The following is a 25,008-nucleotide window of genomic DNA, read 5'->3' on the forward strand; positions in this document are numbered from 1 at the left end:
GTTAAGCAGTTGATTTCACTCAGCAAAGTAACAAAAAGTCTTTGAAAATCTGGCCCCTGCACCTTTAAGGTACCCAAGCTTTTGACAAGTAGTGTTTGAACACCAGATTTAATGGGATTTTAGAATCCACATGTTTTTGGCAACTTTCAGAAGTTTTAGCTTTTACTTTTTCTAAGCCTCAGCTTCCATGGAACAGTTCTGGGAATTCTCCCACCCTTTTTGTGTCAGTTCACTGCAGATGGGTGACTGACACTAAGAATACATATCAGTAATCATGTGACAGTGTCAGTTGTAGTGGGGTGCCGATGTTGCACAAACAGATATAACTTCGTGGGTATGGTCAAGAAATTAGACTCACTGGGCATTTCTTAGAGGTGTAATGGTCCTAAACTTTTGTATACTTCAAGGAAAAAAAAGAACAGAAAAGGTGGAAGGGAAAAGAGGGACAGGAATCAAAGTAGTCATTGACAAATAGCGGTCAGTATATTAACGGAAAGATTTATTTTTTACTTATATTTTTGCAATCTTTAGCAGTGCCCACAGGTTTAGGAACACATGATGATACACAGGCACAATAATTTTTAGAAGCAGTTGTGCAGATCTGACCTAGCTCTGTATCTCCAGGAGAACCAGATTGTAGCAGAGGCCACAAAGAAATCACTTAGCACATCATTTTTACCACAGTACAGCATGAAGTAACTTACCATGGAGCACTCAATGGCAGTTAAAACATTCCAATATTAAACACCCAGAGATGGTTCAGTGCAAAATGGGCAGGTATAAGCAAAGCAAGTGTTGAAAGACAGAGAGATGCTGGCAGCAATTACACCATGGTCCTTTTCTTTCTTCTTCCCAGGAGGATCCATACAAGTTCAGAAGAGCTCTGAGCTTCTACCTAAAACTACTCTGTAACATATCTGTATTAAACCCCAGAATATACACTAAACCCTACTCACTGATGGCCAGGCTTGTTGGACAATTTCCGACCAGAAATTCCTTTTTTCCAGAGAGGTGGTCAGTGCTATTCAGCCATGCAGGAGTGGGACTGCAAGAGCAGCTGAGACAGCAGGAGGTTCCCTCCTGGACTAGCACTGGCCACTGAGAGGTGTAAACTCCTGTGTCACACTTGTGCTTGGGACTAAAGTGGCTTTATATTTGTGCTGTAAAGTGGAAAGTGCTCCTGTTAGAGGGTGTGCCTACAACAGCATTTCAGCAGAGTCAGGACTACACTCCTGAGTGAATTTCCTGGTCAAACCCTCTTACCTGACTTTGTTTCACATTGTGGAGTGGTCTCAGAGCACACAAATGGATCTCTTCTGGATGAAACTAAGTCAGAGGATGTGCTTATAAGGTGCTCCAACAGCTAACAGGTATTCAGTCCACGGGACCACACTAGTAAACCCCCTGAAATACTTGTAGTGTGGACAACAGCACTGATGGGTTCACTCTACACATCCTCTCTACTGGTCTCTTCATGTAGACAGAGCTGTAGAGCAGACTAGGGAGCTACTGTCTCAGGGGAATTCGGGAAAAAAAAAAAAATCTAACCAGGTGAAATTTCATCTTGTTGTACTATAAAGAGGAAGAGATGCTTTTCATCAGTCTTACCTCTCTGTCTGGCTTTTAAAGAGCCTGGCTTTTTCCACGGACACAAAGGTGGAAATGCGATGCTCCAGACTGTTACAGCGGAGTAACATCATCGCTTCTCCAGTGAGTTCTTGCTCAAAGTTCAAACTGGTCTCACACTGGCACCCTTAGACAATGAATCCATGCCCAAAGGTAATAAATCAGTGTGCAGGCTGCATCTCCCATCAAAGTCACCCACCCAGGTCCAAGCTCCATTTATAGGAGTGAGAGCACAATTTATGATGCACTGAATTGTCCACAATCTTTATATCCATTGTATTTTTGCTCCTGTGTCTGAAATCCCTGACAGATGAACTCCAATTTTTCTCTGCTGTTTCTGATCAGGCATAATCTAAGAATATATCAGCATGGAAGTTATTCAGCTGAGCGGCCTCTGACACCAGGTAAGTGATGTTGATCTTTAATGCTGTTGTTCTCAATGATGTTAGCAACATTAATTCCAGCACTGACAGGCTGCCTCTGCAGTCTTGGAACTTTATTTTTGTTTAGTTGGGGTGACAAAATGAGCAATGAACTGGGAACTCATTTGACGGTCTCAAATAGTCCATAGGCCTTGAGCAGTCCTCCAGTGTTGTGACAAATTTGATGCTATGTAACTCCACCATTTACACGTCCTTCTGCCCCCACCCACACATAGATGGCTGGTTCAAAGGTCACAGAGGCTTTTTTTACTGTTGGGTGCTATCAAGTACAAGTTATTTTCTTTTCAGGATGCGAAAAACCGGGTTGTATTAGATCTATTCTGCACTTCAACTGCATAATTCCTTTGCCCAGCAAAAGGCCTGTTAAGAGATTAAGCTGTTATCACAGTTAAAATTTAGATCAAACTCTGCTAACCTTCCATGGGGAAGTTGTTGGCTGTGCTGAAGTCAAGACAGATGGTCACTTCAGGGAATGTTTCTTTTATGGCAAGTGCTCGTTTGAGTAGGAATATTTCTAGCTGGATGAGTCACCTCTTTCTCGACTGCTGCATCAGATACCAAAAAGTGATTTTTACACAGGGATGTTCAAAGACATGGCAGAAGCTGAAAAATACATCTTCAAAGCATCTTGCAAGGGTTTCCTTCTCCAGTGGGAGTATTATACAGCACGTGTAGATTTTTTAAAAAAAATAACCTCCACTATTTTATTTTTACTGAAAACTGTGATGAAATGTTCTTTTTATCCTTTTTTTTTTTTTTTTTTTTTTTTACAAAATCACGTGGTGCTGGATATAAAAAAAACAGTCCCACAACAGCAAAACGCACAAAATCATAATAAAATCTCTCTGTTTAACATAAAACCAAGAAACTTAGAGCAAAGTGCAAAAATTAGAGCGAACATTTCTGTTCTGTGGCTCTTCAGAAGCAGGTTTGACTCTTCCCTGGTTTAGAGGACGAGGACCATCATCTGCATGCTGGTTGCCATGGAGACTCCCATCGCTTTTGGAATCACAAGTTTTGCCTGAAAGGAAACACTCCTGCAGTGTGAGTTTTTAATGACCATAAAGGTTTCTGTTTGTCAGCACATCATATGCTAGATTAACTGCCACGTCTAAGCAGGTGGGAGGGAAAGGAGTAAAATATTTTCTAGTGATTAGTGACAACATGTTTAGTCTGTATAAAATCCACAAAACACATAAATAGAACTACAGGACTTGCTGCATTAGATTAGGCTGCTATGGCATCAAATCTGTTATCTCTCAATATCAGCTACTTCAAAGGAGAATAAACTGTGGTCACAGAACATGAGCATGGCAATAAATCCTTGTGATTCCTGCAGGAGACAGGCCTGAGGACACTCTTTCTCAGGCTTGACTCGATCAGCTTCGCCATAACTCTGTGTTTTCTAGGAAAAGATGTGTACGTGAACAATTGGGTCCGTCCATGGGAAGAGCTGTCTAACATTTATCTGTTCTATCTGCACTGCCAGAAGGGCTCTGGGGTTTTACAGCACTGTCAGCTTCTTTCTCCCTAGTGCACAATTAACACCTGGGATTGCTCCAAAGGGGAAATTTGTTTGACCCTAAACAGTGTGCAGAAGGGTTAGTTTCACCAACGTGTGTATGTTGGCATGAATTTCTGGCTTGAGTTACAACAATGGTTATTCAGAAAAGGAATATAAAGAACCTGCAAGATTAAGCCTCAGTTGCTTCCTGGTTCTGTTGTCTCTGTGAAATGGTAACTGAATAACTACCTGTTAAATCTGCAATTTTCCTTTGATTTCTTCTTTGGAGGTTGTTTTGGGCATCTGTGGGGCCATCAACATACTTCATTGCAATAGTTGGGGTCTGCTCCTTCTGTGGCTGAGTCTGAGTAACTGAAAGAAGAGCAGAAAAGGACATTTAATTGGGTTGTATTAACATTTGTTTGTTCAAGGAAGAAAAGTTGATTCTACCTGGCTGATGAGAACTTGGTATTGTTTCAGTCCTGCCTTCTTGAAAAGACTGAACAGATTCATGGCTAGAGTCTGAGTCTTTCATTGGCCTTCCCATAATCTCATTCTCAGTTGCATTTTTATTTCTGATGAGGAAGTATGTGTGCATTTTCCCTTTGCCTTTTACTTCTATTTCTCCTCTCTCAGTAATCTCGAAATTCTTGTGTTTTAGGCACCTGTAGTATCAGAAACAAAATGACACACGAAAAGTCAAGATTAGCAAAAATGACACTGATATTTTAAAAGAGCTAAGTAATGAAATCACAACAGTTTGGTAAAAACAGTCTTGATCTGTGAACAACAAAGGGTTTATTTCAACAGTTTATTCAGACCTGCTGTGCTTTTTTTAATTTAACATATATAACCTGATCAAAAATCAATGGATCTCATAGCCAAATACTTCAGAGTGGTGGAGTGTTCTTATTGACCAGTATATAGAAATTAAGACCTGAGGCAGCCAATATCAGCTAGACAGAATTATCTCCAGTCATTTCATCAGAGAAGGCAATCAGGTCCATCAAGCACGATTTTCTTCTTTATTTTATATACAGACTTGCTATTCCCAATTGCCTTCTCCACGTGTCCAAAAACGGATTCCAAGAGGACTGGAACTGACATGAGGCTGATCAGCTACAGTTTCACACCCTGTCCTCCTTGCCTTTTTTCCACAGAGCTGTAACATCTTTCTTCAGCTGCCACAGTGCTGATAGTGTTGACCTTCCACAGGTGGTAGTCAGCAGCACTGCAGTGCCATCACCCAGCTCTCTCAGTACCTCATATCCCAGCTGCTCCCATACATTTCCATAGACTGAGACTTCTCAAAAGACCCCTGATCTGATCCTCTTTCAATACTGGTACTTCACTACTCCTCGAACCCTGACTCTTGGTGCAGGGACTTTGCAGACCTCATCAGTGACTGCTGAGGCAAGAAAGGCCTTGAGTAACTCAGCCTTTCTTCAGGGCACTGTCTCTAAATCACCTGCCACCACAGGTCCACATTTCATTTACACTTCTCTGCTAACACAGCAGAAGATCCCCTGCCTGCCTTTGAACTTTCCTTGCCCATTTCAATGCTAGCTGAGCTCTCGCTTTCCCAATATCATTCTGTGTGCCCAGACAGTGTTGTTGTACCCCTTCCTTTGCAGTTTGTCCTTGCTTCCACCTCTTGCATACAGATTTTACACGTGCATAATATTCTTGAAAATTTAATTTTTACTAATATGAGTTTCAGGAAAGCAAATTACAGCATAAAGAGGATAGTTGTTTATGCAATTAATGCTTAGTAAGTGTAAATAAAACTGTTTTGCTACAAATTACTGTGCTCAATTAGAGAGGTTTTAAAGCTTTTATTATTAAATGTTCTAAATGTTCTGACTGTCTTTCTAGCATCTACATCACTTTATCAGGACTTGTAAATAAGCTATCACAATTTTTTTTTTTTAATATTTTGCTCTCTAGGATGGAGACTCTCAAATCTCTGCCTCCATATATAAGTACAATTGGAACAATCAGAACAAATAAAACTCTTTAGAAGCAGTGATTTTCCTATGTAACCTGCTTAAATCAGTGACTAGGGCAGCACCATCTACACTGCAGCTGTCAAGGCAGTGGTTTTTAGCACTGGTTTTAAGAGGTAAAGTTGCCATCACGGTTACTCACTGGTAGGCACTGGAGCTCAGGTGTATTTTACTGGGGACACCGTGGCTCTCCATCCGGGAAGCTATATTCACTGTGTCTCCAAACAAGCAGTAACGAGGCATCTTTTCTCCAACAACTCCAGCCAGGACAGGACCTGTATGGATCCCAACTCGAATCTTTACAGAGACATAAAACACCCCCCAAAAATGTCACTTGTTGTTTAGCATCTTTCTTAACGCTATTCAGCCACCTAAAAGTTCACCTCAACACAACACTGGACACCGGTAAGAAATCAAATTTCCACACGGAGAGGCCCCTCATGGAAAATGCACCCATGTGGGCCTCACTCAAAGTCATAGAGGAGTCAGAAGCAGCTCTTTGAGGTCCTGCTGCAATACATTAACCAGAAACCCAACCCAAAAAGCAGACAGACACACATGCATCATTGCATTAATGACTTACTTGGATAGGATTCCCAGAAACTGGGTTCTGCACTCCTTTAGCTGCGATTATCATCCCCAAGGCAAAATTAGCGACTCGCTCAGCGTGAGTGGGAACAGGCACAGGGACCCCACCTACCACCATATAGGCATCTCCAATTGTCTCCACCTTTAATTGAGAGGGACAACATGTGAGTGTGTACATCTTGCTCAGGTTTGTGTTTTGCTGCTGGGGGCTGCACCAACTCCCCCCTTCTCCTAAAAGTTGTTTCAATCGCCGAAAAGCTTTAGCGCAGTGGAGTTTCCTTGCGACAGAAATCCTCTCCTCCTCCACACTAAAAATTTCATTGCATTGTGTCCCTGCTTACTTGACCCACTTTAGACATCAGTGAGAGAGACCCTAAGGAGGAAGGGTTGCTGTGCAAGTGTCAGACTGTTTGCCTTCCTCTTACCCAGGGCAGACCTATAGGCAAAGGGCTATCCCCAGGCGCAGACTCCTGAGCCAGGAGGTTATCTGACAGATTAATGTATCAATTAGCTCTAATTCACAGCTGGTGCTGAAAGTGCATTTCTTCTTTAAGATAGGTTTATTTTTTTAAAGTCGCAATAAAGCAAGGCAGACTATTCACTGGTGATTAAGGGGTTCACATGAACTTAAGGAACCTCCAAACTCCAGGATGTCAGAGAATGCAACGTGAGCTAAGCAGTTTGGAAGCATCCTTCCTTACAACCAGCTGTTTTCCAGCAACAGCTGCAGCCTGCAAGACAAATGTTGAAGGGTTCGTCCTCCTTCAGGCATCCAGTCTCCTTGAAGTGCATGATAAAGGACCTGAGAAACACTCTGGATTTTACCCCTGTACCAGAATTTTTGCTGGGAATAGGACAGGCCTGTTTGAAACAGAGAGTTCTCAAATGTTTGAAATTCACTCCAGAAGACTCTTACATGGTAAGGAAATTTTTTAAACCACTCTTACAAGGCTTCCCTGTCACATTTACCATCAGTAAACAAGACAAGTTTTAGATTAGATTAACTGGATTTCTTAAAAATGAACACCAATAGGACAGTGGAAACACAGCTTAATATTTGGGTTTGTTCATTAACCTAATGACTAAAAACTGTCCATTACATCAGTCTCAAAGCATGTGTTCTTGTCCATGCCTTCTATAAGATAGCCAAACCCACAGTAATTTTCTGTAACAAATTAAAAACAACTGTAAAAAGCTACTAATGCAAATAGACACCCTCATTATTTTTCAGCTGTAGTAGGAGCTTTAATTTTAAAAGATTTATTCATAACTTCAGATGTTTATAAGCTTGGGCCAAGTTTCTTTAATCAATTTCACTATTCCATTTCTCAATTCCCTGCAATAGTAATCTCATCTTCCCCCTCTGTACCCTAGTAACCTCCTTCAATATTAATAGGAGTTATATACAGGCATCAAAAGGAGATTATTATAGTGACAGATCATTTACTCATGATGGATGATTTAGACAGAATATGATGCTAATTTATCCTAAAATCTGTGGGCCATATCCTGGATACTTCAATTATTGAATACAATTTCCTTGCCAAGGCAGAAATGTCTCTGATTTCCCAGCACAATTTTTGGTGGAATGAACTGCGTGCCTTGCCTGAACAAGGAATTAATTAGATTTGTATTTCACCCTTCACTATTTCTGCCTTCCTAAATGTTTAATGTGCTTGGGACAGACAGAAACTTCAGACCTGCCCTTCAGCTCATCAAATCTGGGTAATTCTGGAGATGTTAATAACACTGACAGTTTAGGTCAGCCAGGGCTCTGATCCTTCCAGCATGGTTTGGAGACCACAGGTACATTATAGTGTAGATCTAGCTGGTGCTCTCTGGGGTCAGCAGGAGATGGATACCACTGCTGAAGTTCTCCATGGAATAAGAAAAAAAAAGGTCTGGGTATTATCTGGATATTGTTTATGATGTTGTATGTCTCCACTAAAGGAGACACTAATGACATAGTGACCTATTACAGCAGGCTGGAATAAAGGAACTAGGAAAATTATTCAAATTAGTCCATAAACCAGGATATCCTGTCATGTTGGATAGGCATTTGAGAAAGGTGGGAGAGAGGTGTATGAAAGAACAGCCATTCTGGTGTTAGTGTTGTGGAAAGAGACTTTAGACCGCGACAGGCGTTACATTCCTGTCCAAAAATTTTAAACGTAAGTAATCACAATTCTACCTGTTTTTTAGTTTGTGTGGCCACTACAAATAGGCAGTATTTTTATGCTTTATAAAAAATCATGCCGGGGTGAAAAGGATTTAATTGCATTTAAAAACAAACAAACAAACAAAAACAAAAAAAACCCACACCAAAACAACAACAAATTTTTCTCCCAGACTATTTCTACAGCCTTTATCGGTCAGTACATACCTTGTACACGTCATGCACCGTGGTCAGTCTGTCAAACCGCAGGTACATGGAGTTCAACATGAGGACGATCTGAATAGGCTCGCATTGGGCACAGATGTTGGTAAAGGTCACAACATCACTGAACAATATAGTGCACTCCTGGAACTCTCCTGTGAGCAGAAAGACCAGTGGTAAGTACTTGTAATGGCTGGACAATCACAATAACTGTTTGAGAGACTTGTTTGCAAAGGTCATTCTTTTAAGACACGTGTCCTGTCAGTTGTAATGCTCATACAAGTGTTCTGAGATGGAGAAATGTTGATATAAGACTGTATCAAATATAAGAATCATTACACACCCTAAACAATCCAGGCATCTGAATATATCACATACAGGATATGCTTAGCACTTTAACTCCCTGTATGTGCTTGCTAAAGGGAATTTAAGGATATTCTTGCTATCCTTAATAAAAATGGGAATCATTATGATTCTGTGTTTATAGATAGCATAGAGAAACTTAGAGAATTTTCTAGGAAAGACCAATTTCTTTATTCTGTTCATTTCTGAGCCCTCATTTCCTGTATAACCACGTTAAAACCAAAATCTCGGATTAATGGTGAAACGCTGAATTTTGTTCACTGAATGGGCAGCTGCTACCACCTTCCAACCCCTAAGGAAAAATTTTGGCAAGTAGTTTCCAAAGCTTTCTTTGAAAGAATAGTCTATTTTTTTCATTATCAGCCAGATTAAGGACCCGTGGTCCTCCTTCTACCCATGACTGTCACCGAGTAGAGAAATGTGCTCCACAGCAGTGGTGGAGGGGCTGTGCCAGTATCTCTATCACCCTCTCCTGGTCCGTGAATTATACACCACAAATGCATCCTGTTCATTCACCTGCCTCGACTCGCTTCCCCTCTTTCAGCTGGTTGGCCACGTGCTGGGGAAGCATGGCATAGAGCAGAGCTTCAGTCTTCTTCTTCTCTTCCTCCAGGTGCTTGGACAGTATGCGCAGTTCCTCCTTCTTCCTCTCCAGCTGGTTAGAGAGCTCCATCTCCGCCAGTCGCTGCTGGTTGAGGAGAATCAAATCCCTGGTCACGTCATGAGGGGCAATGTCTGCAATGTGCATCTGCCGCTCCTCCAGCTCGTGCAGCGTGCGAAGCAGAGGCGAGCAGAGGTAGAGCATGCACTGCAGGGGCTCCATCCACATCATCTGCCCTGTTTGGGACAAGCCAAAGTGGTAAGAGCTTTCAGCAGCGGGGACCGTCACCGTGACGCTCAGCGCCACTGGTGTTGACTTTAGGGGATGAGTTCTAAGGACAGTGGGGTTTTGTAGGGTCTGGATCATCACAGGAACTTGTTTCCTGGAATTAGAGGTGGGCTTGTTCAGAGGAGAGCTATGCTATGCAAGTAACAAAATGTCAGGACCCAGGAAGCCGTCACTCCCTCGCTGCAACTGCTAGGCAGAGTCCAAGCATGCTCCAGGTCCCTCCTCTTCATGGGGAATCCCAGTGCTCACATTTCTCCTCTCCCTCTGCTCTGCTCTCCTCTCCTCCTAGTTCTTAAGCTGTTGCTGAAGCCAGTCAGGAGCGTGCACAGGGGAACTGAGACTCGCAGTGACTGAGGGAAACATTTGAAATTTAATCTCACAGTGGGTAGTTTGTGCCCCAGTTAAGTCAGTGGCACTTTCTTTCCTGGAAGCTGGAGCTTTCAGTCACTATCATAACCTAAATAAGCAGTTACAAAAACGCTTGAAAGGTAGAAGGGATTTTTGGTAAGGGATTGAGGTTTTGTAGGAGGTTTTTTTGTTGAGATTTGGTTATGATTTTAATTTTGAAATATTTTTATTATTATTATTCTTTACTTGCTTCATAAGTATCATTGGTTTCTGAACAGCAATCTAGGAATTCCTGTATCTTTCTTTCTCTCTCATCTCATCCCCAGGGCAACTGGATGAACAGCTTGAAAACTAAGAGGATTGAAACACCAGAGATACCATGTGAATTAACCCCCTGCAGCATAAGAGAAAGTACAATTGTGTCCAGTTAAAATTCCTTGTTTTGGTAGCATCACTTTTTTCAAGATCTCCCTAAACTCTTTTTTTTGACTCTCAGGAATACCAGATTTGACACTCATTATGTAAAGGTGAAAGGAGATAAGAAAAAAATAGGACATATTACATAGTTCAGAGAAGCAAAATTGAGGTCACAGAACACTTAAACCAAATGTCATTACAGTTAATTACACAAAGCAGAGGATCATTCCATACTCAGTCCTCTAAGCAAAAATAAAGCAAATACATTATCTTTTTTGCTAAGATAATTTTAACTGCTAAACTCTTACATGACATTGGGGGTGTGTGTGAAGACAGGAATCGGAATCTGAAAATGTGGCTACAAAAAATAAAAGCACAGCTAACTAATCTATTTTTATCCACATCTGAAACCCAGCCAGTAGCAAATAACTCCCCTCAAAGGCATAAATTAAGAACTAATCATGTATTCACATGTGGGTTTTGCAGCATTAGAGAAACACCATATTTCTAAGCCTTTCAACTGGGACCAGAGTTGTTGTTTCTGACCAAAAGCCTTCAAAATGTGGAGAGGTAATAGCAGAATTTGTCTACAAGCATCTACTGTTTCTCTAAACAGAATCATCTAATCTCCTCACTGCCCAAAGGCTATTTATAGGACTTATGTGAGGTCAGGAGTACACAGAAAGACATCAGTTCAACTCAGCATAATTCCTGATTTCATATGAACACTTATGCTACTGACAACAGCAAAGCACCTCTCAGCTCCAGCATTGGCCGTTGTTTCCACGACTCTGGCATCATCTCTCTTCTAGTTTGGAAAACAAATTGGCTGTTGATGAATTTCTGAATGCTGGAGATGGTGAAGGGTACTTCTGGGTGAACGATCCTGAAGTACTGGTCCAAGGAGATGCCCATGGTCTGGAGGCCAGGTACAATCTTTTGAATGCTCACCCCAGCTTGCTTCACTCTGAGCTTAAAAAGAAAATATGGACCATGTGTTATAATTCATGTCTTGTTGGGTTCAGGCCAAGCCACAGCTGATCACTGTTTGTACATGTGCACACACTTAGCCTTGCTATAGCACATGGCCTGTTTCTGAGCAAAGTTTCTACCTTGTTAGTGCATTGCTACAAAGCTCTGAATGAGTATCCTTTATGGCAAGACACCAAAATACCTTGGCAAATATTAATCTTCTAATGGCTGCTTTCTCTTAGCCATTGGTGTGTAAAGGTTTAGTTATTGTCTTCTGGCCTGCTGACCATACATGAGCTCTTAATTTCTGCAGAAATGTCCTGCACAGCTTGTCAGCAGTTATTGAAGCTCTGGCCTAGCTACCAATAATAGGTGTAGGACTTTCCCTCTGTGCACACTAGTAATTTTATTAAATTATGCAGACCGGACATCTTGAAAGGTTTAAGAGTCTGAATTTTGTCTAATGTGGGCAGTGGCAGGAAGCAGATTATGTGCTCTGGAATCTCTATCAGCATGATGCCAAAGCATGTTCCCTGAGTGCCTGTTTTCTGCTTTCTTCTGCTGTCCTATCATCACCTCTTTGCTTCTGTCTGAAGATAATATTCCCTCCCCAGAGTTGAGAGCAAGAGGAACTATAGCTTGCTGGGAACCCAGGCAAGTTGGAAACCTGCCACAGGGAAGCCCTGCCAAGGGCTGCAGAGTATGCATGCACAGAAGAAGAGATTCAGTCCTCCCTCAGAAGGTAAAGAGATTTTGGGGTTCTAGATGAGGTTGCTCGACTTAGGAGGTAGCTGGGTTTTCTCAGCAGATGTAGGTAAGAGTAGACCCAGGAAGTACAGGAGCCTCAGGTGCCAGTAAAGTGCTCAAGGCCCTGAGATAGATTAGTAACTGGGAGGAGAGGGGGACTAGCTATAAGCACAAAACCACTTTAAAGGATGGGATGTGTCTCTGCTGTGTCCTGGGGCAGAAAGGTGGCCACAAACCCCAGAAAGTTCTGCTCGGTATTTGGTGACAGACAGGCTGCTGCAATAAACCTTGTTGGCATGTCTGTAGCTGTTTCAGGCGTGGTAAACTCAGTAAAGTCAAAGGAGATTCCTATTTGAAATGATCCAGATCCAGTTGTTATGCTTATTGCACATCTCTGTATTGATAGGATTCTGCAAATCCTACAGATGAGTGTACCCTGCACACAGAGCACACAGAGCACTGCACTGCAGGACAGTCAAAACAGGGAAATTACTATTTGGTTTATGCAAACTGAAGGCCTTTACCACATGCTTGTCCTACCTCTTTGTCGAAAACCATATGGAAAGGAAGTCCATTGCAAAATGTTTTTGTGTCAATCCAGAGGCTCTTGGGATAAACGGGATCAAATCCTCTCAGGAGCTTACCTGTGGCAAGATAAATGTGTATTTTTTAACAAGGCTGCACTGCATTACTTTTTAGCACTCACAGGACCCTATATCATAATGAGTGAAGACAAAGCAAACAGCATGTGGGCCCAGAAATGTGCACACATCTGTGCTAAATGCTCTGCAGTTCAATCCACAGCTGATTAGCAACTAATCTGAGTTGGCCGAGAGTTTAGCACTTAATCACACAAAAAGCACAGAGCGCTAGATGCACGAAATTATGTGGAAAAAATAAGAATAGATGAACAACTGTAGATGTTGCTGCTCTGTGAGTTTGCAGATGCCATAGCAGTATAACACAGCCGTATCTCACAAAATCGTGCATGGAAGTGAACTTAGTAGACTTTGCTAGCTACTAAGAAACACAGAGGAAAAAAACCAGCATGATCTGGGATTTAGTCTCCTACACAATGAGCTCGAGTCCACAGCACAGAGACCAAATCACTGTTTGATTTCTATTTTACTTAGCCTAAGATTTTTTTTCAAAATGGTCACAAATCTACAGAGCAGGTTGTGCATACTAGCAGATACTTTTGCAAAAGGAATACAATGGGTTCATCTTTTGAATGAAGCAACAAAACCTTTGAGCTTCACAGTATAAACTTGGATTCTCCAGTAACTCACAATAATCAAAAGGATGATTATTTCAAGTGTTCTCTTTCCTCCAGAAGGTGGCTATGACAGCTACTCTAGTAAACTCTGCTGAAAATAATTCTCAAGTCATTCAGGAGACTGGTGCAAAATATTACAAATTTAGAACCCAGGTTTTAGACGTCTTACTGCTTCAGGGAAAGTCGATGTGAGTTTTTCATTTGTCAAAGTCAACCTCTTGATAACTCTCACATTTATAGCTAAATGATTTTTTTTTTTTTAGTAATAATGCTATTCTAAAATTTTATTTTAAATATATATTAATTTCTTACTCAATATATCTGCCCTAGTAATGCATGTGACACTGCACCAGATGATATCAGGTTCAGTTTTTCACTCCTGGATTAGCAGTAGACTTTTGGTAGTGGAGGATGATAATTTGCCTTTCAGAATTTACTACAGTTGAGAACTTTGGAAAGGAGTGGCATCTACCACGTTAAAAACGTGTTTTTAAATTCATCATCTTTAAGTCAAGTGACACGAAAAGGAAGAATCAAATGCACCACACAATGACACTTTATAGAAGAATACTTTTTAGATGAAAGCCCTGTTTAAGAGACAAGAGTGACAGTCATACTCCATTTAACTATCTGTCATTACTAAGCATGCTTATTATCTTCAATTTTCCTTTGATTATCAATGTCTAACAGAAAGAAACTTAGCCAGAAACATTTTGAAAATTCACAGAGGAAATATAAATGGTAATTTCAAAGTGGGTGGGTGGGTGGGGATAGGAAGGCTTACTGACTTTCTTACTGAAGAGACTCAGAAATGATGACAAGCTCCCTCTGAACGATTTCTCACCTCTTCCTAATGCGATTATTCCTCTTAACGTTTTCCAGTGACTTTTCCTAACAGGACAAACAGAGTTTTCTCTGTCTCCAGTTGTATTCTTGGCTTTTTCAAGGTCCTGTTGAAATAAATGAGAAGGGAAATTCAATTTTTATTTTAAATATATTTTAACAATATACTGATAACAAACATTAAAATACCTCTTTATTCAGTTGGCTCTCACTTTGTTTTTCAGAGTCAACAAGACATTGAGATGAGGACGAAAACTCTTTTCTTTCCTTGCATGGAAACACAGGGTTTTGAGTGACAAGAAAAACAATATGTTCTTTTTTCCCAGTTCTCTCTTCTTCTTCAGTTTGATTGACTATTTTCATTGAAATCTCAATGTTAAAAAAATCCAGGGCTGCTGCACCAATGATTCCTGAAGGGGAAACAAACGACAAGGTATAGCCAAGAACAAACCCTGTTCATTTTCCCTTTTAGAGGGTCCATGGTGGAATTTCACTGTTTCAGAAATCACTTTTCCAAAGGACTCTGGAAGAAGAAAGCAATGTCTGTCGTTCTTACGACCACTGCCATGATGAGAATATGCACATAGGAGGTAAGCTTTAAAGTTACTGTATCTTTTGCCTTGTCTGAGGACAAATGCTTATTTTCACTAGAAGCAGCTCAGCAGGATATCTGAAGAATGTGTTCAAGTAGTCATGGAGCAATAATATGAATTCCCACTAACCCAAAAAAGTGCAGGGAGTCTGGAGAGATTCTGCTATGCAATCTATTTCAGTCATTGCAGAATATTTTATTTTTGAAAGGAAGGAAATGTCTTTCACGCAGACGTACAATCAGTTCTCTCATTTCTCTCTAGGTATTAGGCAAAATACTGGACAATGACATCAAAAGCTCTGTTCAAAATTCCAAATAGTTCTGTGCTTTCAGTATGAAACAAGTTTTGACAAAGGGGGAAGTTTCAATAAACTTTTAAATTCAGTATCATCTGTGAAAGAAAGGAATACCATAATCTCTTACAGACCTATGGCTGTTTAACCCTTGCACAAGGACAGCTGTGGAGATTCCTTTAATACTGGTAGAAGATTGAGTTTTGAGCAGGGTTCAGTAGTAGTTGTACAGATTGCACATCCTACAGGGTGGATGAATGCCTTCAAATCAATGGTAATTTCTGTAATTTCTTCGCTGTAATTTAAGGACCATGAGTCACTGAGAACTAATAAACAGTGAGAATCAATACACACCATGAACTTTAATTTTTCTTCCAAGAAGGGAATTCTGTAGCAGGAATGGACACTTATGGCCTGGGCTGTCATGTCATAAGTTTTGGTGGAAGCTACTGGGGGCTAGGAGTGATCAGGCAGTAGGGAAATACTGAGTTCAGGCATCTGGAGACTAAACTCTAGCCACACCAATTCCATGGCCTGTCCTCATCTGAAAAAAGACTGAAATCTGAGCTAGGTGTATCTGCAAATAAATGATTACTGTGTATATATATTGCATTTTATATATATATAAACAAATATACATATATACGGGTATATATATATATATATATATATATACACACCCATACACTGAATTTTGTCTGGTTACCTGGTACAATATGGCACAGACCTCTTCTGTCTGAATAGTAGTGTAAATGCATTGACCCATCTTCATTCTTTTCTACTCTAAAAGATGGTGCATTCATTTCCTGAGGAAAAAAAACCAAACAAAAACAAAACCTCAGCATCTCTTTCTGATAAAGAATGTATGATTAAGAAACTGATGCATTCCACTTGTACAAAAGTATTCATGTCTTAATAATATGAATAAGATGAAAAACAGAAAATAAATATTCTCACCTGTGAAGGAAAAGCTGCTATGCATTAGAGCCAATGTCCTAAATAATGCCTAATGTTGAGGACTACTCAAAAAACCAAACATTTTAAAAAATTACCCTAACATGTTGGAGTACTCTGTTTCAGAACATAGGAGAACACGTTGTAGTGTGTTTTTTCATTATTCATTCACATTGATGGGATGCTGTTCCCTGTGCTATGAACTCTGGTAGAGTCCACCCATTCCTGCTCAGCAATTACTACTTGGACTTGCCTGGTAAGAAAGGGACAGGTAGCTGTGCAATGCATCCAGGTTCTCTATGAACTCATAGAGATTTCCACCCAGTGTCCTCAGCATGTGGTCATAGCCTGAGCGCTTACAGAATTCAAAGAAATACTTCCCAAACTCTCTCAGAACCAAGTCAGCAGGAACACCTGGCAAAATAAAGACACCTAGTAAGAAAGGCTTGGAAAATGCTGTCAGGTGGACTAAGAGCGAAGGCAGAATGTTTGCAACATAGGGAGGGCATTCCAAAGGGCGCAGGAGGCTAAACCTGGGCTGCAGTGTCAGGCCTGACCCAGGACAGTCTGTTTTTGCAGCGTGGTGACACATACCTAGTACTTTGCAGGCTTTGTCGACAAGCTGCATTGTGATCTCATCTTTGTAAACCTCAAAAGTCAAGAAAGAATCCTGGACTCCAGCCTGCAGTCTACAACAGAGAAGACAATATTCCTGTCTGAGCCGTGCTGTAAATACAACATGCTTGGGTGATCTAACTGGCATTTGTTAAGCACTGTTTACTGTGAACACTCCTTAATCTCCTTCAAGCGTTATATTGAAACACACTGCTTCCCATAATGATGTAGGATTAAAATTAAGTTGCTTTAAATTAATTAAATTGCTCTAACATGGCTGAATGGTGGTGTGCACCCCTCAATTCCTGCTATTTTACATTATGGTGTAGGATTCAGGCATCATAGTGCGGGGTACTAAAGCAAGCAGAGTCTTAGTTTGTCTTCTGTTCAGTATGGCCACAATATCAAGCTCTAGGGGCTCCACAAAGTGGCTGGTTGTTGTTTTGGGTTTTTTTTATATTGGTTTCAAAGATTAATATGTGTATGTATCTAAGTATCATTTATGTATCTTTATATCTTGGAAAATACCATCTAGTTCATAAAATAAGGACACAACAAGAGATGGCCAGGTTGGATGGGCTTTGAGAAACCTGGTCTAGTGGATGCTTCCCTGTCCATGGCAGGGGGATTGGAAAAACATGATCCGTGATTCTGTGATTTCGCTGTGTTTCTGAAAGTACTGGAATTAAACTAGCTTTATATCAAGGATGACATCTTTTAAGGGTAATTACTTCTCAATATTGTCACAGTGAGCCAGCGAGTCTATTGCACAATTGTCTATAAGACTAAATGTCATCTTTAATTATCTGATATGACAAATTAATTGGGACAAATTAGTATCAGAGTATGAAGTGTACAAGGCAAGAAACTCTTGCTTTTGTCCTGCTAGTTACTTCTAATAATTACTTGAGATATACATCAGCTGCCATTTACCAATGAGAAATTATAATCCCCTGGTGCTGAATTCCTGAGCATTTTCTTTCAGTGAACTACAATTATTGGGAACACATTACCTTAATTTTTCCCATGTTTCTTCACCATACTTTTCAACCACCAAAGACTTCAGGCATGTGTTTATAAATCCATACTGTAAACACAAACACATGAAACGGAAAATACATACTGATTTTTCAAATGCTTCCCCAACGTGCCACCCATTCCAGATTCCACCGCTAATTTTATATTGCAAAAGATAAAGTGATGATGTTTGACAGCCATTATATCTTTCAGTAAACAGCACAGCCTTTTACCTCAGCATTTCACAAGCATTCATCAAAACGGAGCCAACAGTCCCTCCTGTTTTGCGGAGAAGGATGCGGGGGGCTCCCGCAGGTCAGTGATGGGCTGTGCCGTGGATGCAGCCCGGGTGGGGCGGGGGGAGCACAGCAGCCACGCACCCGCGGGCGAGCTGGCTGTGCCGTGGCTGCTGCTCTGCGTTAGCAGCGACAGACCCCGCGCTGGAGATGGCGGGGAAATGCTGAAATATCGCCGGGTAGCCCTGTCAGCGCAGCGCCAGCCCAAGCGTGATGCGCTCCGAATCCCCCAAAGTCCGCGGGTCAGCAGCACCCTGCCCGCGGCAGCGATGGACAGAGGCTGTCCGTCTGGCTGTCTGTCCGCGGCAGGAGCGGCCTGCCTGCCTGCCTGTCTGTCTGTCTGTCTGTCCCCGGCAGGCGCTGTCTGTCCGCCCCGGCTCGCCCCCCGGCCCCGCTCACCATCCTTTCTCCGCCGCGGCTCCTCCGCCGCCGCTCCCTCCTCGCCGCCGCTGCCGGCCCGGGGGGGTGGCCGGGCCAGGCGCGGCCCCGCCGCGCTCGCCGGGGCGGTGACACCCGGTTGGTGCCGTGCCGGGGGTCAGGCTGTTTTCGCGCAGAAAACGCGCGGTTCCCGCAGCCGCCGGTGCGTCAGGAATTCCGAGCGCTGCCGGCAAGCACCCCCGGTGCCGTGGCATTGCCGGCACGGCGGCGGGTCACGGCTGTTCCCCCATCCCGGTTCCCGCTGCTGGAGGATGCAGCGCGCCCTGCCAGGATGTGGTGCGAGTCAGACCCGGCTGGATCACCTGGTCCCAGCCTCCTGAGACCCCCCCTGGGGCAAGGAGCTGGGAGAGTGATGGGAACAGAGGAGGTTTCTTAGGACTGCTCTAGCAGAGCAGGAGCAGCCATGGGGGAGGCAGTAGGCACCGTTGCCCAAGGACAGGAGGTTTGTAGGAAGAAGCAGCATCTTCCATTCAACTGAGCCTTGCGTTGCTACTGTAGGCCTGACAAGGAGCAGGAGGTGAAGCTCCCTGCGTGTGACTACCATCATCCAGGCTGTGACTGCAGCTGCCCAGCCTGTCCAAGAGGAAAGGACAGCAGCAGGGATGTTAACAGGAACACAGTGATTGGTGTTAGGTGCAGTGAATTCATGGGGTTTAGTGCTTGGTAGAGTTACCTCATGTCCTGGGTTTATTTTTGGAAGAATTATTTGTAGGTCACTTTTGAGAGTGGGTCCTGAGAAGGCAGAGTGAAGAACTGTTTGGGGGAAAACCCTCTCCCCTTGATAAAGATGAGCTTCTGTCCTCTGTCAGCCAGACTGGCACAGGCAGCCCTGTGGGTGGTGGAAGCCCAGTGTCACTCACCTCGTCTGCTGTTTGGTGCAGGGGCTGTGGGACGCTACAGGGGACTGTGTACTGAGCCAGGGAGGGCTCTGTGCCCGTCTGGCAGGGAGGGTTTATCTCTAGGTGTGGTGATTCCTGTGACCTCACTGATAATAAACCAGGTCTCTTCTCAAAAGCTGTCTCTTTAGCCAAAGCCTGCTTGCAGCCAGGCCCAGAGGAAGAGAACTAACAAAAGTCTGTGTCCTGCTGCATTCCCACAGCTGTGTGTAGAGGACTAGTTTAGCACAGAAACATACACACAAATCCCTCTCTATTTCCTGGACAATATCAAATATTTATTTAAACATACACCTGTTGGAGCGAGCACTGGCCAGCACAACAGATGACCTGTCTCCTGGTTTTCTATCCCTACAGGGGTTCTAAGGAGCACCCACACCTGCCGCAGAGCAAGAGGTGGTCCCAGACCCGCAGCCCTGTCCCCATCGCTCACTCAGCTGGCAGTACCTAAGGGGAATAAACACCACATCATCTAAGAACCCTGTGGGTATGCTTATTGCCTTCAATCTACAAATTAATTTCTACTATACATAAATAAAAGTAATTTTCAAGTTTATAAAATCTGAGTCACTGGAGGGATTTGCAATTACAGTAAGAAAGTTACTATCTTCTGGTACTTTAGCATTTTTCTTGTACTTTTCTTTTTCTTATTGTATGCATGACACCTAAATAAGGAATCCAGTGATTTTAATAACAAAGATTAGCAGCTATCAAAAAGGTTTGGAGGTGCAATTCAGACAAGCTAACCAAAATTTACATTAGTACATGTAAGCTGTATCTATATTGCACAAGGTAATTCATACTGGAATTGAATTTATTATTGGTTTTGCCCTTCTTTGGTTAGTGAATTGATCCTATTGTCTTTTCTGGTCTGTCATTATGAGAGAAATTTGGATAAAGAATCTTTGAGCAAGGATTGTTTGTGTGCATCATTAGGCTGCTCACTCTTCATAGTCCGTGGTCCTTCACGTGCCCTTGGCTACCTCTGTCATCTCTAGGTGGATAACAGAAGTCTTCCTAGTAGAAGAACAGAAAGAAAGAGAGAAAAAAAATCGTAATACACTTCTGGTGTGGCTCTTTAAAAAACTCTTTATTCTTTGGCATAATGGAATACTTCCTAGAATTTTGAGATCAGCAGCTATCTCTGTGTATAATTACCAGTCTTTAACCAGAGATAGAAAACCCAACATGTTTCTGTATCTCAGCCCACTCTGTGTAAAAGGAAGACAACAATACTCCCCTTTCCAGTCTGTTGCTGTGCTCTGGTGATGGTGTTCGTGCTCTCCCTTGGTGCAGTGCATTCAGATCTCCCAGACTATACTGGACCTTGTTGGAGTCATCTGGCATTGACACAAAGTGACACCTGCTGCAGCAGAGCAGGTACATTTGGGTATGGAAAGGAGAGGCTGGAGCAGATGGCTTTAGTTTCAGAGGGTTTCTTGCTTTCCAAGACATACAGGGTGGATGGGGATAGCTTCAGAGAGAACCGCATGCTGGAATTACCCTGGTCCCTCTCCTCCTGTGAGAGATTCATGATACTTTCAGATGTAGCATGGCTGAAGAGTCCTCCATGGGCTTCACCTGCACATGGCCTATCCTTCCTCCCATAACCCACTCAGCATCCAGTGCTGAAGATGGAAATCCAAACAGCAGGCCAAGGACTGTGCTGCTGTAAAATTCTGCAAACTTCCTGGCAGTTTGGGAGCAAGTGTGCCTTACATTTTTTCTGCATTTGTGGCAAAAGATTCATTAATTCGAAAAGGTAGTGCTGTGGCCTTGCAAAAAAGATACTCAGCCATACCTGACAATTAATTATATCAAGATCCCATTTCCCCTGGCCTTTTGTTGTGCTTGTATCCAGTTAGTTCTAAACAGCATCCTTGAGCTCTGGGTAGTTCAGCAAAATAAATGGGCCATCTGCAAAACTGTATACACTGCTTTTTCAGTTAGATGAGAAGTGAAAATATGCAATACAGCAATTTATAGCTTCTGGTTACAGCCTTGGAGAATGCAGTCACAGACCGTCATGGTCTGTGTATGCAAGGCCATCCTCCCTCCTCTTCTGTTTCTCCCTGTCGTGTGATCATCACCAGCAGCACAAAGCCATGTGTTAGCTGCCGTGGTGGAGGGGCTGCTCCCACAACCGTCTGAGCAGAGCACATTCTAAACATTGCAGTCTGGAGCCCAAAATACCACAGCAGTAACAGAATCCTTTCTCCAAGTGGTTGCCAGCGCTCTCTCCTGCAGAAGACCCCTGAGGACGCAGGCCTTTTCAGCATACTGCCTTCAAACAGAGCCTTACATCCGTTGTTCAGATATCATGTGTTCACATTTGTCTTGAATTAGCCTGCACAGCGACTTTCTTTAGAGACTCAAAGGGAAAAAGAATCTGTCCTTCTACCGATGGGAACCAAAAATGAAGTTTATATATATATATATATGTATATATATTTATTGGTAGGCTTCCAGTACTTCACACTACCAAGCCACGAAGACAGCTGATGCAGAGTCTAGATTAGGAATAAAAATAAACACAGGAGATGTTCTGCCCTGCATAGTTTGGATGGCTCCAATTTTCAAAATACACATTTAAAACCCCCAAGAGTTATATTTGAATTCTTACTATAAGACCCTGGGCAAAATTTAAATAACATTAATGTAGACTAACTCAACAACAGTGAAACTGTACTAGTACAGGCTTTACCCTCAAGAAAGCTTTCAAAACCCCAACTCCTCTGTTTATCTGTTAAGCTGAGCTGGAGATGGGAGGTCAGGCCAATAATATTTAAATTGGTTTTGCCAAACTGACAGGAAAAGTTGCCAGCTCAGACCCAAAACCTATTCACAGCACACTGCTGGGGATGGAACTGAAGAAAATGAAGGATTTGCTCTGAGAGCTGGATAATCTTTGGCATCGTTCCCTCTCCCCTGGCTTTCCACGTGTGCTGCCATGGAGCTCTGCTCTCCCTGTGTGTGATCCACCCTGACGCTTCCCTTGCCCGAGCTGGGGGAGTCAGGGCTGTAGCCATGAAAATATGTCTCATGCAAAGGAGAAACTGGCCCTGGGGTACATTTGCCTGTAACTTTCTGGTTCAAGTCTTGGTGCATGTTCCTCTGGGTATTTTCTTCAGCTTGCCTCTTGTATTGCTACTTATTTTCAAGAGCTAAAATCCAATATCTTTGCTTTCTACACAGAAAATTGCTCATTACTTGTATTTTCCCCCTCTGATTGCTACTTAATGAAATTTGTTCCAGCTTTAACATCATTGGAATGAGCTACAAAGAATCATTTGTCTCAACTGCCTGGGCCAGGCTCTTTTCTGTTGCAGCTCACAGACAGCACAGTTATCCAGGAGACTGCAAGCATGCAGTCAAGAATAATGCAAAAATGGGTAAAAGCCAAGGCTCATCAATCTTTGGTGCTGTGCTATGGCATCTCTATTGTATTCTGAGCCATGTAGCTCAAACACATTAGCATATGGAGCTGTTTGGTCACTTTCTGGCACCTTGTTCCTTTGGAAAAGTAACTGCAAATGTTAAAGTGTTGTTTGTGTCAAATGAAGAAATAGCATAGGCCGTGCTGTTAAACGAGGTTGTAGCTGAGGGTCTGTGGTGTACTTCCATCCCATCCCAGTAGTGTCCCTCCCCCGTGCTTTAAAGAGGGCCTTTCCCATAATATTCATGCCACCTACCATCTGCTGTGTAACTCAAAATTAACTCCAAGGGCCCAGTTCAAGAACCCAAAGCAATTTAGCAGCACATCCCTGATAATGTCGACGTAAACGGTAAATGCTGGCTCTAGCTTTATTTGGCTTTTATATTGCGAGATGTTGCTCCTTTAGTTTTGGAAATGATAATCCAGCTATTCTCCATCACTTCATATTAAGTATCTGGGGGTTTGTGCTTGAGAGGTGGACCCAGGTTTCCTGTGGCTGCAGGTGTTAAGATCTGTAACTGTTAAATTGCAAATCTTATTTAATATGTTGTTGGGTTTACTTTACTTTATGTCCCATCCTGCATCACATCCAGCCTCGTTCCAGTCAAACAGCTCTGTCTTCCAATGAGCTTTCTTCTTGGCTACCCTTTCCCACCAAACCACCCACCCCTGATGCTCTCTCGGTGCTTCAGATGTAACATTCAACTTCCTTGTTGCTTTTGTTCCTCCCAGTAAATGTTTTGGAGTAGTACTAATTATACAGCATGCTTAGATTTCACACACCATTATTAGCAAATACCTGTTTACTCTGGCTTTCCTCGTTTCAGCTGAATCTGTGAGCTACATCCCGTGTAATAACTTTGACTGAAAAATACGAGGATCCATTCTGTGCAAAGGTGAAGTCTAATATCCTTTTTTGTCATTAGGGACTAACCGTTCTACAGCTCTAGGTCTGAGTTTTCGGAGGGCTACAGCTCCCATGATCCCCAAGAAGAACTGGACCAGAGCTTTGACTGTGATGCACTTTGGGAAGAGGAGGAAGTATACAAAAAAAAAAAATCCCCTTGCTTAAGCAAGAGAAGTAACATTTGAAAGTAAGTAGCGAATCCTAAATATGGAGTAGTAAACTCAGCTGGAAAATTTAGGTGGAAATCTGTGATGGTAATGCAAGAGAGGTCCAAACAGCTGAGAGAGGCAGCTAAGGAACTCCAGGGAAACTCTTATCTGTCAAATAGAAGAGCTATTAACCAGGAGTTTATAAATGTTTAAGGCAGGATGGCTGATGAGTTAGAAGAATGAGAGTTCTAAGGAAGAAATTTCGATTCTAGTGAAGGCCCGATACTGTGCTTGCTTCTGTGCACAGTGTGTGCCTGTTGATCTTTAGAGGCACAGTGGGATGAAGGTTTCTATTCCTCCTGCACAGGGAGAAGTGCTGTGATCAGGAGTGAGGAACGTGATAGGTGCTTTTTGACACAGCAGCTTTATTTTTTGTAATGGATTGTACAAGGGGTAAGGGTTTAACTGGCAATTTCAAGTGACCCTCCTGCCTGTGGTGTAGAGTGAGCTGCTGGAATAAGAAACTCAGATACAGATCAGCTGATAGCAAGTAGGAAGAGGTAGTTGGAGGTAGCCCTGTATTTCCTGTGTCTCTGCCTACAACTGCAATCTCCCTTTTGATCTCTCCTTTCGAAACTGGAGGTGTTGCTGATGATCTAACCAGCACCTGACTAGCCAGACACTTGCACTTGGAGGGCAGCTGCACTGTGTGTTGGGGGAGTGGCTGTCACCTGGCGAATCCCCAAAATCTCCATAATTTTCCTTTCAGCCTTAAACCACCCCCTTTCATCCAGTCAACGACGAACAAACGTGAAAGGCCCAGTGTGTTGAGATGACGTGCAGAGAGAAGAGCCAAGCTCTACACTACCAAGTAAACCTGAGGATGCACTTTCTGATATTTATTGTGTATTCTGATTTCACTGTGTATTTCTATAGAGTGAAATTATGTTGTAATTCAGGAAGGTCCTTCCCATCCCCTCCTCCTCCTCCCAGCTCAAAACAATATAGCCAAAACA

General features: G+C 42.6%; 1 protein-coding gene and 1 long non-coding RNA gene across 3 annotated transcripts; one reads left to right on the top strand and one right to left on the bottom strand.

Annotated features, from left to right (window-relative positions):
* Window positions 1–403: 403 nt before the first annotated feature.
* Window positions 404–18,854, bottom strand: LOC126636435 (guanylate cyclase soluble subunit beta-2-like). Its single transcript, XM_050308615.1, has 16 exons — window positions 18,566–18,854; window positions 17,867–17,940; window positions 16,833–16,927; window positions 16,492–16,652; window positions 15,991–16,090; window positions 14,589–14,809; window positions 14,401–14,506; window positions 12,821–12,924; window positions 11,317–11,533; window positions 9,424–9,744; window positions 8,551–8,699; window positions 6,163–6,309; window positions 5,722–5,876; window positions 4,024–4,238; window positions 3,823–3,945; window positions 404–3,090 (listed from the first exon to the last, which is right to left on the bottom strand). The coding sequence occupies exons 1-16, from the start codon at window positions 18,566–18,568 to the stop codon at window positions 2,939–2,941; spliced, it is 2,343 nt and encodes a 780-aa protein (XP_050164572.1). The 5' UTR covers window positions 18,569–18,854; the 3' UTR covers window positions 404–2,938.
* Window positions 14,828–24,327, top strand: LOC126636438 (uncharacterized). 2 transcript variants are annotated; one of them, XR_007627991.1, is made up of 3 exons: window positions 14,828–14,989; window positions 19,858–19,987; window positions 23,863–24,327. It is a non-coding gene; the product is annotated as an uncharacterized LOC126636438 (long non-coding RNA). The 2 variants fall into 2 exon arrangements; XR_007627992.1 differs by lacking the exon at window positions 14,828–14,989 and adding an exon at window positions 18,073–18,185.
* The last annotated feature ends 681 nt before the right edge of the window (window positions 24,328–25,008 follow it).

The sequence above is a fragment of the Myiozetetes cayanensis genome, unplaced genomic scaffold (assembly GCF_022539395.1).
Source record: "Myiozetetes cayanensis isolate MyiCay16 unplaced genomic scaffold, myiCay2020 scf13, whole genome shotgun sequence".
Taxonomy (NCBI): domain Eukaryota; kingdom Metazoa; phylum Chordata; class Aves; order Passeriformes; family Tyrannidae; genus Myiozetetes; species Myiozetetes cayanensis.

What these genes read in the sequence shown, in the direction of transcription:
- LOC126636435 (XM_050308615.1), bottom strand. An exon ending in ACCTGTCCCTTTCTTACCAG is followed by an intron (nt 16,091 to 16,491) that starts GCAAGTCCAAGT and finishes TTTTTTCCTCAG; the next exon opens with GAAATGAATGCACCATCTTT. An exon ending in AATAATCGCATTAGGAAGAG is followed by an intron (nt 12,925 to 14,400) that starts GTGAGAAATCGT and finishes ATCTTGCCACAG; the next exon opens with GTAAGCTCCTGAGAGGATTT.